The following is an 11,581-nucleotide window of genomic DNA, read 5'->3' as shown; positions in this document are numbered from 1 at the left end:
AACTCATCGACTATTTTTTGACAACTGAAGCTTTGAATTGTTGAAATATATAAAATTAGATTGGGATTTTAAAGAGAATTTGGAAGTAAAAGGAAATACAATTTACCCTAATAAAAATCTAAATCCAGACCCGGACAGTGCTGGCTACCCGGTCCATGAACAGTTTAGGGTAGGATTAATTCATATTTGGATGGAATGGTTTGGGTTCGGGTTTCCTATTCGGGTGGCGGGGTAATCATTCCGAAACCTGCCCGTGTCCTCTAACTCACCTATGCCTTCTTTCAGTTTCTTTGTAAATCTACTTCCATTTGAAGACGTTTCACAATACTCGTCGGACTGACTCACCGACTGCTTCTATCACCGAGATCGAGGTCCCGTTTCGTACTCACTTTCTCTTTTTTTGTTTCTTTCAATTTTATCTTTTGGAATTGTATGTTTGATTTTGTTTTTTACTTTCAAGGATTTGTGGGTTCTAATTGTTTCCCATTTGTTTTATCATCTTCATTGTAGAGGACTCATTTTCTATGTTACTAGGATTCAGGAACAAGTGTATATGCTCAATTTTGTATAAGCTTTTTCCCCATATATTTCAAGGATCATATGCATATCCCATGTTCACGTCGAAATATGTCTCACATAAGTACTTTGCACAAAATGAAGAATTCGGGTAACATAGATCATACTATTGCAAGTTGAAAGTGAAAATGAGCTTTGTTTTGTAGGCAAATCGTTGTACCGGGAATGGCTCTCAGGCTGGTAACTAGGAATCTCAGGAACAGGATTTCGCCTAAGCTATGTTCTGCATCTTTGTTACATTCACACGCCACGAGTTTTGGTATTTCTCTGCTTTTTTCTTTCTCTACATGAAAACAAAGATTCCTGCTTATTAATTCATTAATTCAATTTTGCCCATCAGTTTACTTGATAAGCTTAGATCATCTTTATGCTTGTTTTCTATGTCTGGATCTATTCCTTAGTTTTTCTTTCTTCCTCTGTCTTGCCATGAAGCAAATTCACTTTAGTTTGAAATGTGACACTCACACTATATTTTGTAGCGCGCAAATTGTAAAATAGATGGCTGATGCTTAATACGATATCCAAAGATGGAACCATGAAAATTTGGGTTTAGGAAGTCATTATTTCTTATAATGCAATGGTCAACTATGAATATTAGATATCCATAAACCACAGACATATTATATGATTTTCTTTGCTCTTGATGCTGAAATACTTCACCCTATTCATGTATCAGAATTCCTACTATTTTCCCTGTTCCACAATCATTGACTTCTATAGAATGAAGGCTTGCAGTGTTAAATTTTCAGGGTTTAAAGAAGTACGAGAAGAAGAAAAAAGCCAAATGGTTGGTAAAGTCTTTAGCAATGTTGCTTCAAACTACGATCTCATGAATGACTTTATGAGTGCTGGACTACATAGACTGTGGAAGGATAGGTTGGATTTTCTATGGATCTTTCTACTTGTTTCATTTTTATCATCTGCTTTGCTTTCTCTTATCTTCTTTGTGTCTGCTTCCCAATTTATCAGACTGGTCTCCGAACTGAGCCCATTTCCAGGAATGAAACATCTTGATGTAGCTGGTGGAACTGGTAGGCTTTCTTTGTTAAACATAGCATATGTGCATTGGTTGTAGTGGAGAAAGCATAAACATTGTCAAATAGTAAATTTGGTGAGGTAACTTGGAAAATATAAGAACTACAAAAGTGATAAAGAGTTACATTAGCATGTATAGTTCTAATGGCTGGATAATTAATTTTCCAGTGTAAGTACATTGAATATTGCTCATAATAGGATGTACGTTTGAATTTAATTAATGTGAATCTGAGCTCCTCAATAAGATATTTATCTGTCATTTTCTACAGAAAAATCAAATGAGGCAAGTGTGGGGTGTTGTTATGCTTTTTCATCCTTTTTTTTAATCTAAAATGAACGTATGTTTCGTAGGTTAAAATTGCTGATTTTGCAGGTGATGTTGCTTTCAGGATTCTGGAAATTGTTAACAGCATCAGACGCAGAGCATTACAAGATCCAATCAACGATGACTTACAGGAAGAAACTCGGATATATGTATGTGACATCAACCAAAACATGTTAAACATTGGAAAAAATCGTGCCATAGAGAGAGGTAAATAAAAGAATAAGCTCGTTGTTGAAGGGAGTATTTGTATCTCCCAAAGGAGAATAATTTTTTGGGAGGGGAAATTTGAATTTCAGCCCAATATTTGGAATTATTTTTTTATATATCTTGTTTCCCTGTGCTTTTAGGTCTTGGAGAAGCCAAATCCCTTGTATGGGTGCAAGGAGATGCAGAAGCCCTGAGTTTTGAAGATAATTCAATGGATGGTTACACCATTGCATTTGGAATTAGAAATGTCACCCACATAGAGAAAGTTCTCACTGAAGCTTATAGGTGAGCTTTCAACTTTTGACCTTTTATCTATTATATTTTAATTACTATACGAAACCAAGCCTTTGTAGAGAAACTAGAGAGACAAAAAATATAACTTGTTCAGAAAGCGGACATTTGATTTCTTGTGACTAACATTAATCATGAGTTTCGTTACTGCTATGAATAAGTGATTAAGGAATTCAGAACCTTTTCACCTTTTAAGCTGTAAATCCTGCAACTTTTGGTTAAAGAAACTGTAGAATATCCACTTAGCTTTACAACCGTACTCAGAGTAGTAAGGAGGTAGACAGAGTTCCAGATTATGGCTTGAATTCATGGGGCTAACAAATTTCCCTAGAACATCTATGTTTGCTTCTATGTCCTTAAATTTTCCAATTTCCCTGGAACAGATATATGTCCTTGTTGCTTCAAATGAAACTTTGGCTCTTCTATATAACTGAATATGGTTTTTGTTATATCATATATGATGCTAGTGCCTCTCTCTCTCTCTTTTTCAGGGTGTTGAAACGGGGAGGAAGATTCCTTTGTCTCGAACTGAGCCATGTTGAAATTCCTGTGTTTAAGGAATTGTGAGTATCCTTCACACTTTTCATAATTGAATATGGTTCATGTTATAATGTATATAGGAAATAAGCAAGTGGCCTAAGGACTAGATATTTGTATTGGCAGATTTGTCCACTACATATGGACTACTTAACGGAGGCATAGTGTTTAAGATTTTTGCATTATGTTCTTCTACAAATTTCCTGTTTCCCCGACTCTTTTCTGTCTATTTTTTACTTAGAAATCCAGCCCTTCCTCTTCTTGATTTTTTACTGAAGTGATCACTCTTTTTTTCTCTTTTAACCGCTTAAGTGGTAAAGCAGGACTACGAATATGCTTCATCTAGCTGGTGCCTGTCAATTTGAAATTTAGATGTGATCTCTGTTTGTATTTTACACACAAATAGTGCACATGCTGACACACATGAGAAGCATTTTGAGAATTTTATCTCGAGATCTGATAGATGGCTATCAATCTTTGGTAGCTTTTAAAAGTTAATGTGAGAAAGCACCGCTAATCTTAGTGGATCTTTCTTTTTCACTTTATATAAGTTCATATTTTATGAGATTCAGGTTACTTTAGCCTTATTCTATGAATTTTCTGCCCTTTATGCAGGTATGACATTTATTCTTTCTCTGTTATCCCGCGACTAGGAGAGGTCGTTGCGGGTGATAGAGAATCTTATCAGTACCTAGTTGAAAGCATCCGCCGTTTTCCACCACAGGTGAGTAATATACAATTAGTTACTTAAAGACCAAGTGTTCTAGTTGTATACTCACTTTTGGGAAAGTTAGGTGATTCTTTTTTATGGTATAACCACCGGTATTCGACCCTTTGGTTGACTAATCTGGATCGAATACCGCAAAGGCAGCTCCATTCACAATGTTGGGAATTGAACCTGATCTTGCTTAAGGGATCTGGCACCATATCCTGATAGACTAATTGGTAGTTGGTATGGTAAAGCTAGGCGGTTCTTAGTGTTGCTTCTAAAACATGTGGTAAGAGAATCTCGGATTTTCATTTGAAACGAATATAGCCCTATAAAACCAACTAGAAGTCCGGAACATGAAATGTGAAAAATCTAGGACTTTCATTCGAAGTGATTTACTTCAGTTTTTTTCCAGTGTACAGTGTTGCCATAAATTAATCATGAGAAATCTTCGAATGCAGGAAAAATTCGCTTCAATGATTGCAGATGCTGGATTTCAGAAGGTCAAGTACGAGAATCTTGTTGGGGGCGTGGTTGCCATTCACTCCGGTATAAAAATTTAACTGCAATTCTTCGTCCGACCTTCGTCGATAAATAATTACTACCCGGATTTTGCAACAAGCCGGTGCTGTTATCTTGCTGATGTTCGATTTAGATGGCATGGCATAGCGACATGGATTCGTGTCGAAAAGAATGTTCATCTTTCAGCTTTTTGATATTTCTACCAATGTTACAAAACTATCTGCATTTGTACAGCAATTGATGTAGCGGAACGTATTGGATGCAAACTTTGAAGATTCTAGCTTTTAAGCTATTTTAATTTATCTTTTTTTTTATCAACGTCGACTTTTAAATTTAATAAAAATTTTCTTAATTCATATGATGGTACGTGTTGCGTCTCATGATGTTATCACTTTGCTATCGTGATATTTTTATTTTTATTTAAAGATTTTAATTTTTTGTTAAAAGCACGTATATATTTAAAATTTATAAATGTCATATGATAATAATATCTAAAAAATCGATAATATTTAACATTAAAAATTAGTTAATTGATTGAATTTATTAGTTTGGGGGTTTTATTTGCAAAATTGGGTTTTACATTGGATTAAATTAATTTTAGGTTAGGTTGGATATGTGTATTAGGTTAGTTATTAAGGTAAACTACACATTTAGTACAGACATCCTAATGAGGTCTCAAGTTCGAGCGCCAAAAAATATTAAGGGTGTGAGCATCTAATGTCAAATGGTTAAGAGTTGTCTTTGAATAAATATTGCATTGTATTATCCTAGATTAATTAAAAATAATAATAAATTTAAAATATTATTAGAGGTCATTGACGTAATGATTTTTTTTGAATAATTTGTGATGTGATTTTTTTCCTAATAAACACATCCTCTGCACACGCAAGTGCTCAAACTTGAATCCTCAAAGGGTATTTTTTAGAGAATTTTAAGAAAATTATTATACTTAAATATAAATATAGGGTTACGTTATGTCAAATAACATGTTTAGACAAATAAAATCTCTCATAATTACACGATAATATAGTACTAGGGTGATGATTTCATACGATTCTTTATGATGTTCTACATAATTAATATGTTGCTATTTATGTTTTATAAATAAATTTCTATATTCATACTTATTTATAGGGGCGGGGCTATAGGGTGAACAACATGAGCGATCGAACAGGGTCTCGAAATAGCAAGGGCCCAAAAAAAATTAGATTTATTACAATAAAAATCTCATTTTTTTTGTTTAACTTCACTTTACGAGAAATGAGTTCATCTTCATGATCTCCCTATCCCACATCGTTAGGATTTGAGTTAGTAATATCACCAATCTCTCTATATATAATGCATTCAAACTTTACAATTTTTAGTAAGAAAATTTGCAAGGGCCCCGGAATAGCAAATGCCTCTTTTTAAGAATTTACACATGGCTTCTAACGTCCTAGCCCCGGCTCTTCTTATTTATTTTATTTAAAAAACTGAATATAATCAAATATAAATAACTCCAAATATTTATGAATAATCCATCGAACAATATTTATTTTATTTCATTATAAAATAGTAAGTGCAAGCAAATGCTCAACATGCTTTGTTTCTAACAATTACAACAGCAAACACATTGTCTTGAAGACGGTATACCAAAACAATACTCCCTTTAATCAAACGAGGTCAACATGACGTAACGGTTTTTACAATATCATCGGAAAGAAATGATGACTCCGACATCCATTGTAACAAGAATCCTATTTCTCTGATTAATTTCAGACCATTTTCATTTTCTAAATTTTTGCAAATGAACTATTTCTCTATTTTTACCTATATAATAGGTAAGAAAACATATGTAAAAATAAAATTCAAGATAATTTTCAAAGCAAAAGGTGAACAGCACCTGAGGTATATAGGAGAAGGATGGCAAGAATACAAAACACTTGAAAGAATTTGATCAATTTTCTAGAATATTCAGTTCTTTTTGTTTTCAAGAATCTTGATGGATGATCTTTTCATAGGTCCTTAAGCAAACACTTGGGATGAGACACTAGGTCTCTTAAGCAAGGTCAGGTGTTCGAATCCTGACGTTTGCAAATAGAGCAAACTGGGTTGGGAAGGTCGTCCTCGCCTCTGCAATACCCGATCTGGATTAGTCGGTCAATAGATCGAATACCATTGATTAATTCAAAAAAAATCATATGTGGTAGTGTAGGATGTGGCAAGAAGATACCTTATTTGTTTGAAATATTTTAGGAAATAATTTGTGTGCAAATGGTATGCCAATTAGATACCTTATTTGGTTGAAAAATATAATCTAATAATACTAATTATTATTTATAGATTGAGGTATCTTAAAAATATTAAGAATAATACATATATAGTGATTTTAACTAAAATTAGTTTAAATTACTCCTCTACAGTCAACAAAAAATATTAAAATTTCATCTACCTGATTTACTTCATCATTGTTAATGAAAAATTTAAACTATCAAAATTCAATGTGTGCCCCCATAAAGTTCGCAACCACAAAGATCTTGGAAAGATTTTAAAATCTAATTATTTGAATTCCTACATATAAATTGGTGAAACCATGTCATTTTGTCGAATTTTTAACACTTTCTTTACATACAACAAGGATTAAACTAAAAAGAATATATATCATCTCGAAAAAAAATAAAAAAAAAAATATGTCTTAAGATTGTTGGATTAAAAGTCGTTAATCCAAAAATAATATAGATAAATAAAATAATGATAATAATGATCAAATATCATTGTAAAAAAATAATGATAAAGAACGAATTTACTATGTCATAGGATTGTTGAAAGTATAACAATCCAATACTATAATCACACATGAGAATAGGGGTGTTTATTTTTAGGTTTTAACCGAATTAATCGATCGAACCTAATTAGTTCGATTAATTCGATCGGCCATCGAATTAGTTCGGTCGAGAAGCGGTTAATAATTTTTTTAGAATTCGATTAACAGTTAATTCGGTTTGAAATCGGTTAATTAACCAAATTAACCAAAATTTAATTTTAAATATATTATATATAACATATGGGCTCAGCTCAAACTATTTAAAACTCAATTAATAATTTAAGATCCAATAACTTTTAAACCTAAATCAATATTAATTAATTAAAAAATTCATACAAATTTTTATTTTATAATTATATATTATTTAAATTAATTGTAAATTGTTTTTATGAATTAAAAAATATTCAATTTTTATATAATTTATAAAATTTTAAAAAAAATCGGTTAATTCGAAAATTAACCAAATTAACTGAAATTTATTCGGTTCAATTAATATTTTCAAAAAAAAAAAGTTTGGTTCGGTTAACGATTAAAGAAAAAAAATCGATTAATTCGGTTAATGATAATTCGGTTCGGCCGGCCACTATTTTAACCGAATGAACACCCCTACATGAGAAGATAAAAAAACCAAATTAAACTTCTTAAAAATAAAATAAAATAAATAGAAAGAAAGAAAGAAAAAAAAAACTTTTTTATTGATCTTTTGATCGAAAACAGTTGATGCCTATTGTTACATAATTTACTTAAAGACATATTTTTAGCCACTCCTTTGGTGCTCGAGATCGTTGGTCGTCTGTCTCCCAAGATACAACAACTAGATGATCAATTATAGTAGCTCAATTGTAGAGATCACAAAATATACTTGCCTTCATCTATCACCGGAAAACTAGTAAAGAAAAACTTTTCTTATTTTGAACTAGTCAAAAACTTATTGAAAACTTGTTCTAAAATTGTGATTAACTTAGTAGATTAACTCAATATTTATAGGGGATTTTCAAGAGAGATTTACTCTAATTAGATATCTTTTAATATTCAAATTTAAACATATAGTAATATCTTTTAATTTGAAATATTCAAAAGATAAAATCACATTTTACTATTCAAACTTAAATATATATTATTTTAATTTGAAATATTTAAAAGAATATAATCTTTAAATATTCAAAGTTAACTAGGTAACAAATACATTTTTAATTTGACATATTCAAAGGATAATTATCCTACTAATATTCAAATTAAAAACATCTTTTAATTTGTAATATTCAAAAGAAATATAATTCATCAATGAAATTCAATCTTTTTCCAACAGAAAGTGGTAAGCAACTTATTATCATTTAATGAGTTTTTGAGTTTGAGGTTTTGTGTATGCAAAAGATCTCTGATGGGAGATTCACCCACCAAAATTAGACGTGCAACACAGGTTAGTCCAGACTGATTAGGGCAAAGTCCTGAGAACCGGGAGGACAACTAAAAAAAAGATTGTTCCTCTTTGAATAACTCTGAGGAAATGATCAATTGTGTATTTTTATTAGTCTGTGATGATTATAAGGTAATATCTGTTTAAAAGATTTAACCCTTTGACAATGAACACTCAAACACTCTTGCAAATAACATGCTCAAATCCAAGACATATAAAGATAACAACCACCTTCTTAATCACCAAAATCGATTAATTCGTGCTAATTCTACATAAATGATTGTCATGAGAAGATTTGCATGACTCGTATATATTCATACTATGATTGTTCCATGCAACTAACTTATGAGATGCAATGAACTTTAATTGTTTGAGAGCCTGATTATTAGGTGGCGTTAATGATTATATTATATTGTGCAACTTTAGTGACGATATTATATTGTGACTTCAATGATAACATTATAATATATGATTTAATGGTGATATTATATTATGTGACCTTAATGGCAAGTTAACTACCGAAAATCCGATATTATATGCGAGCTTAGTGGCGTACGTAAATTTTTTTGTACCCAAGTTTATTTAAGTTAAACGTAAATTTCTTGTACCCAAGTTTATTTAAGTGCAAATCGAGAATTATGATTACAAAATGAAAAAAAATAGACATGAATTATTCGAGTCATGTATTAAGATACTTAAATTTATTTCGTTCAATAAATATTGAAGCTATTCGAACCCACATGATAATAAACATATCAAATTTGAGTTTTCTTATTTGAACTTAACTCGATTAACTCGAAAATACAAGTGTCACGTCTACACTTTTTACTTCGCCCGGATTATGTTACTTTATGAAATATGGAGGATAAAGGAATTGAATGGTTAATTGGCACAATCTGTATTACTAGTAATCGGAGGAATATGCAAATTAACACGGCATCCCTCGCCAAGTAGAGGAATTCGTTTAGGTTCATACGGTCCATATTGCGACAACAACGTTTTAAGACACAAGCATAGTTCTTGTTCGTCTTGTTTGGTTTTCGTTCGTTGAACAAGAGTTTTAACACCTGCACAGCAACTCGACGACGGCTCGGAATCTCTTCCGTTAAAGAAGCGCCAACAGGGTGACATTAAACCGAGAACATCGAAAACACCGAACGGGGCTAAGTAGGGCGACGGAGAGGGTGCGTCATTCAAAAGAGTCAGCGATTTTAACCCGATGCCCTCACGATTTGCAGAAGCTACTGAAATTTGCGTAATACCGGACACAATTAAAAAGATGAGCGTGATTAGAAACTTTATTAAGACACACATGGTGGCTAATCAAATTTTATTCCCTTTTATCTTATTGTTGTTTCGGTTCAAACTCACACGTATATATAAGTTAGAGCATTCTTGTTTTCTCGGAAAACATGGAATTGCTTGATTAAAATTGTAAGAAATGGCAATACTAGGAAGTAGTCAATAAAAATATAGCAACTAAAGGCCTAAAACAGGCACAAAGAGTGCACCAAACTTGCAATCAAACCCGCCTAAAAGACAGCAGCATCAAAAGAGTTCATTGAAATCTCCGGAATTTTATGTCCTCCGCATAACTATAAATCTTTAACTTAACCTTTAGCAAACCGACATGATCTATAACATGATATTAGATAGTTGTTTTTATTTAACTTGTCAACTTATTAGTAGTCATCAAGGGTCACCATACAAGTCACTATGCATGGTGAAAGGGAAGCAAAGTCTCTCTCTTAGGCTCGATTTCACCGTGACATGATCTACGACAGCCCTTTTTATTTAACTTGTCAATTTATTAGTAGTTATCATGACCTTAGACTTGACACCAATACTAAAAATCACTATATAAGTCATCATGCACAACGGAAGGGATGCAAAATCTCTCTCTTGGGCTTTACCACACTATTGTTAATCATCTCCTTCAACTTATTAAACCACCGACTACGACTCTCAATCTAAATTAAAAAGAATAAACCGTCAAAACAATAATAAAATATCCACCTCAACGTACCATGGGCCCTTAAATAATGATACACAGTTTAATCTCATGACATGTTGGTCAAAAGTACAAGAAGCATACACTATCACCATACAAATCGAAAATTTTAACCACCCAATGGCTTTTAACCACCATAATATGTATATAAACACCCAATGGCCTAACCTTCGGTGCTGTACCAGTTCATATTATGTTTTGAATAATGTTAAATGTTATCTATGTAATATCTGTCTGGGGCATGTAGTTACTAAAGTAACGTACCCCCAACTTGTATGTAATATCCAAACTCTATGTTTTGAATCTATTTTTATTATTTGATCTTATATAATTTTAAGAAGTTATAATCAACTCTCCTCGAGTTTAAAAATACGAGGAATCATAAAAAAATTATACCGATTTTGATAAAAAAGATTGTTTTATATATTGATAATTCTAAGGTGAATACAAGTTGATATCAGTTTAAAGACAACCATTTGAAGATGAACACTTATAACTTTGTATATGCGATTGTCAAACTCAGAACGTTAAAGATAACAACAATCATTTAATCACTGAGGTCATTTGATCCATGTTTACTATATATATATTTAGATTTGAGAGAAATTATTAAATTTTTTTTAATTTCGTAATATTAATCTAATTTTTCCAAGAAAAAATCATGTACGTCATCCACTATTAAATTTTATATAAATATAAAATATTTTAAAATAAGTTATAGATTCAACATGAATACTTGTTCTTTTTGAAAGTAGAACATGAATACTTATAATTTAGTTGAATGAGGACTAAACAATTCCCATATATATTTTGCCTTTAAGAAATTAGAATCCAACTTTAGACTTCGACACCCTGTCCGGTGTTGGCGGTGGTGGTCGGTGATGACGGCGCTGGCCTGGCGGTGGTGGTTGGACCTGGACCAATTCGATGCCGCCAAAAAAAGGAATTTGTAATTTTTCCTACTTCCTTTTCTCATTATTTCAAACAGAAAATTACCGTTATATCCTTATGTTCCTTTTCAAGTAAAAGTGAGGAAGAAGAATATTCCTCGAGGAAAAGGATATCACGAGATTAAGACACCTAATAAAATGTAGTTTATCATATTTAATTTCCATTTTTTCCTTCAAACAATTAAAGAGATAAATTAC

General features: G+C 31.9%; 1 protein-coding gene across 2 annotated transcripts; it reads left to right on the top strand.

The window, feature by feature from the left end:
* Positions 1–258: 258 nt before the first annotated feature.
* LOC120170267 (2-methoxy-6-polyprenyl-1,4-benzoquinol methylase, mitochondrial-like) lies at positions 259–4,476 on the top strand. 2 transcript variants are annotated; one of them, XM_039178246.1, is made up of 9 exons: positions 259–371; positions 723–835; positions 1,312–1,452; positions 1,546–1,607; positions 1,985–2,143; positions 2,284–2,428; positions 2,926–2,997; positions 3,587–3,695; positions 4,142–4,476. In XM_039178246.1, the coding sequence occupies exons 2-9, from the start codon at positions 795–797 to the stop codon at positions 4,241–4,243; spliced, it is 831 nt and encodes a 276-aa protein (XP_039034177.1). In that variant the 5' UTR covers positions 259–371; positions 723–794; the 3' UTR covers positions 4,244–4,476. The 2 variants fall into 2 exon arrangements, with proteins under 2 accessions (XP_039034177.1, XP_039034176.1); XM_039178245.1 differs by having other exon boundaries at positions 1,326–1,452; positions 4,142–4,470.
* The last annotated feature ends 7,105 nt before the right edge of the window (positions 4,477–11,581 follow it).

The sequence above is a fragment of the Hibiscus syriacus genome, unplaced genomic scaffold (genome assembly GCF_006381635.1).
Source record: "Hibiscus syriacus cultivar Baekdansim isolate YM2019G1 unplaced genomic scaffold, ASM638163v2 tig00111779_pilon, whole genome shotgun sequence".
NCBI classification, from domain to species: domain Eukaryota; kingdom Viridiplantae; phylum Streptophyta; class Magnoliopsida; order Malvales; family Malvaceae; genus Hibiscus; species Hibiscus syriacus.
This window is presented reverse-complemented; position numbering and strand designations above follow the sequence as displayed.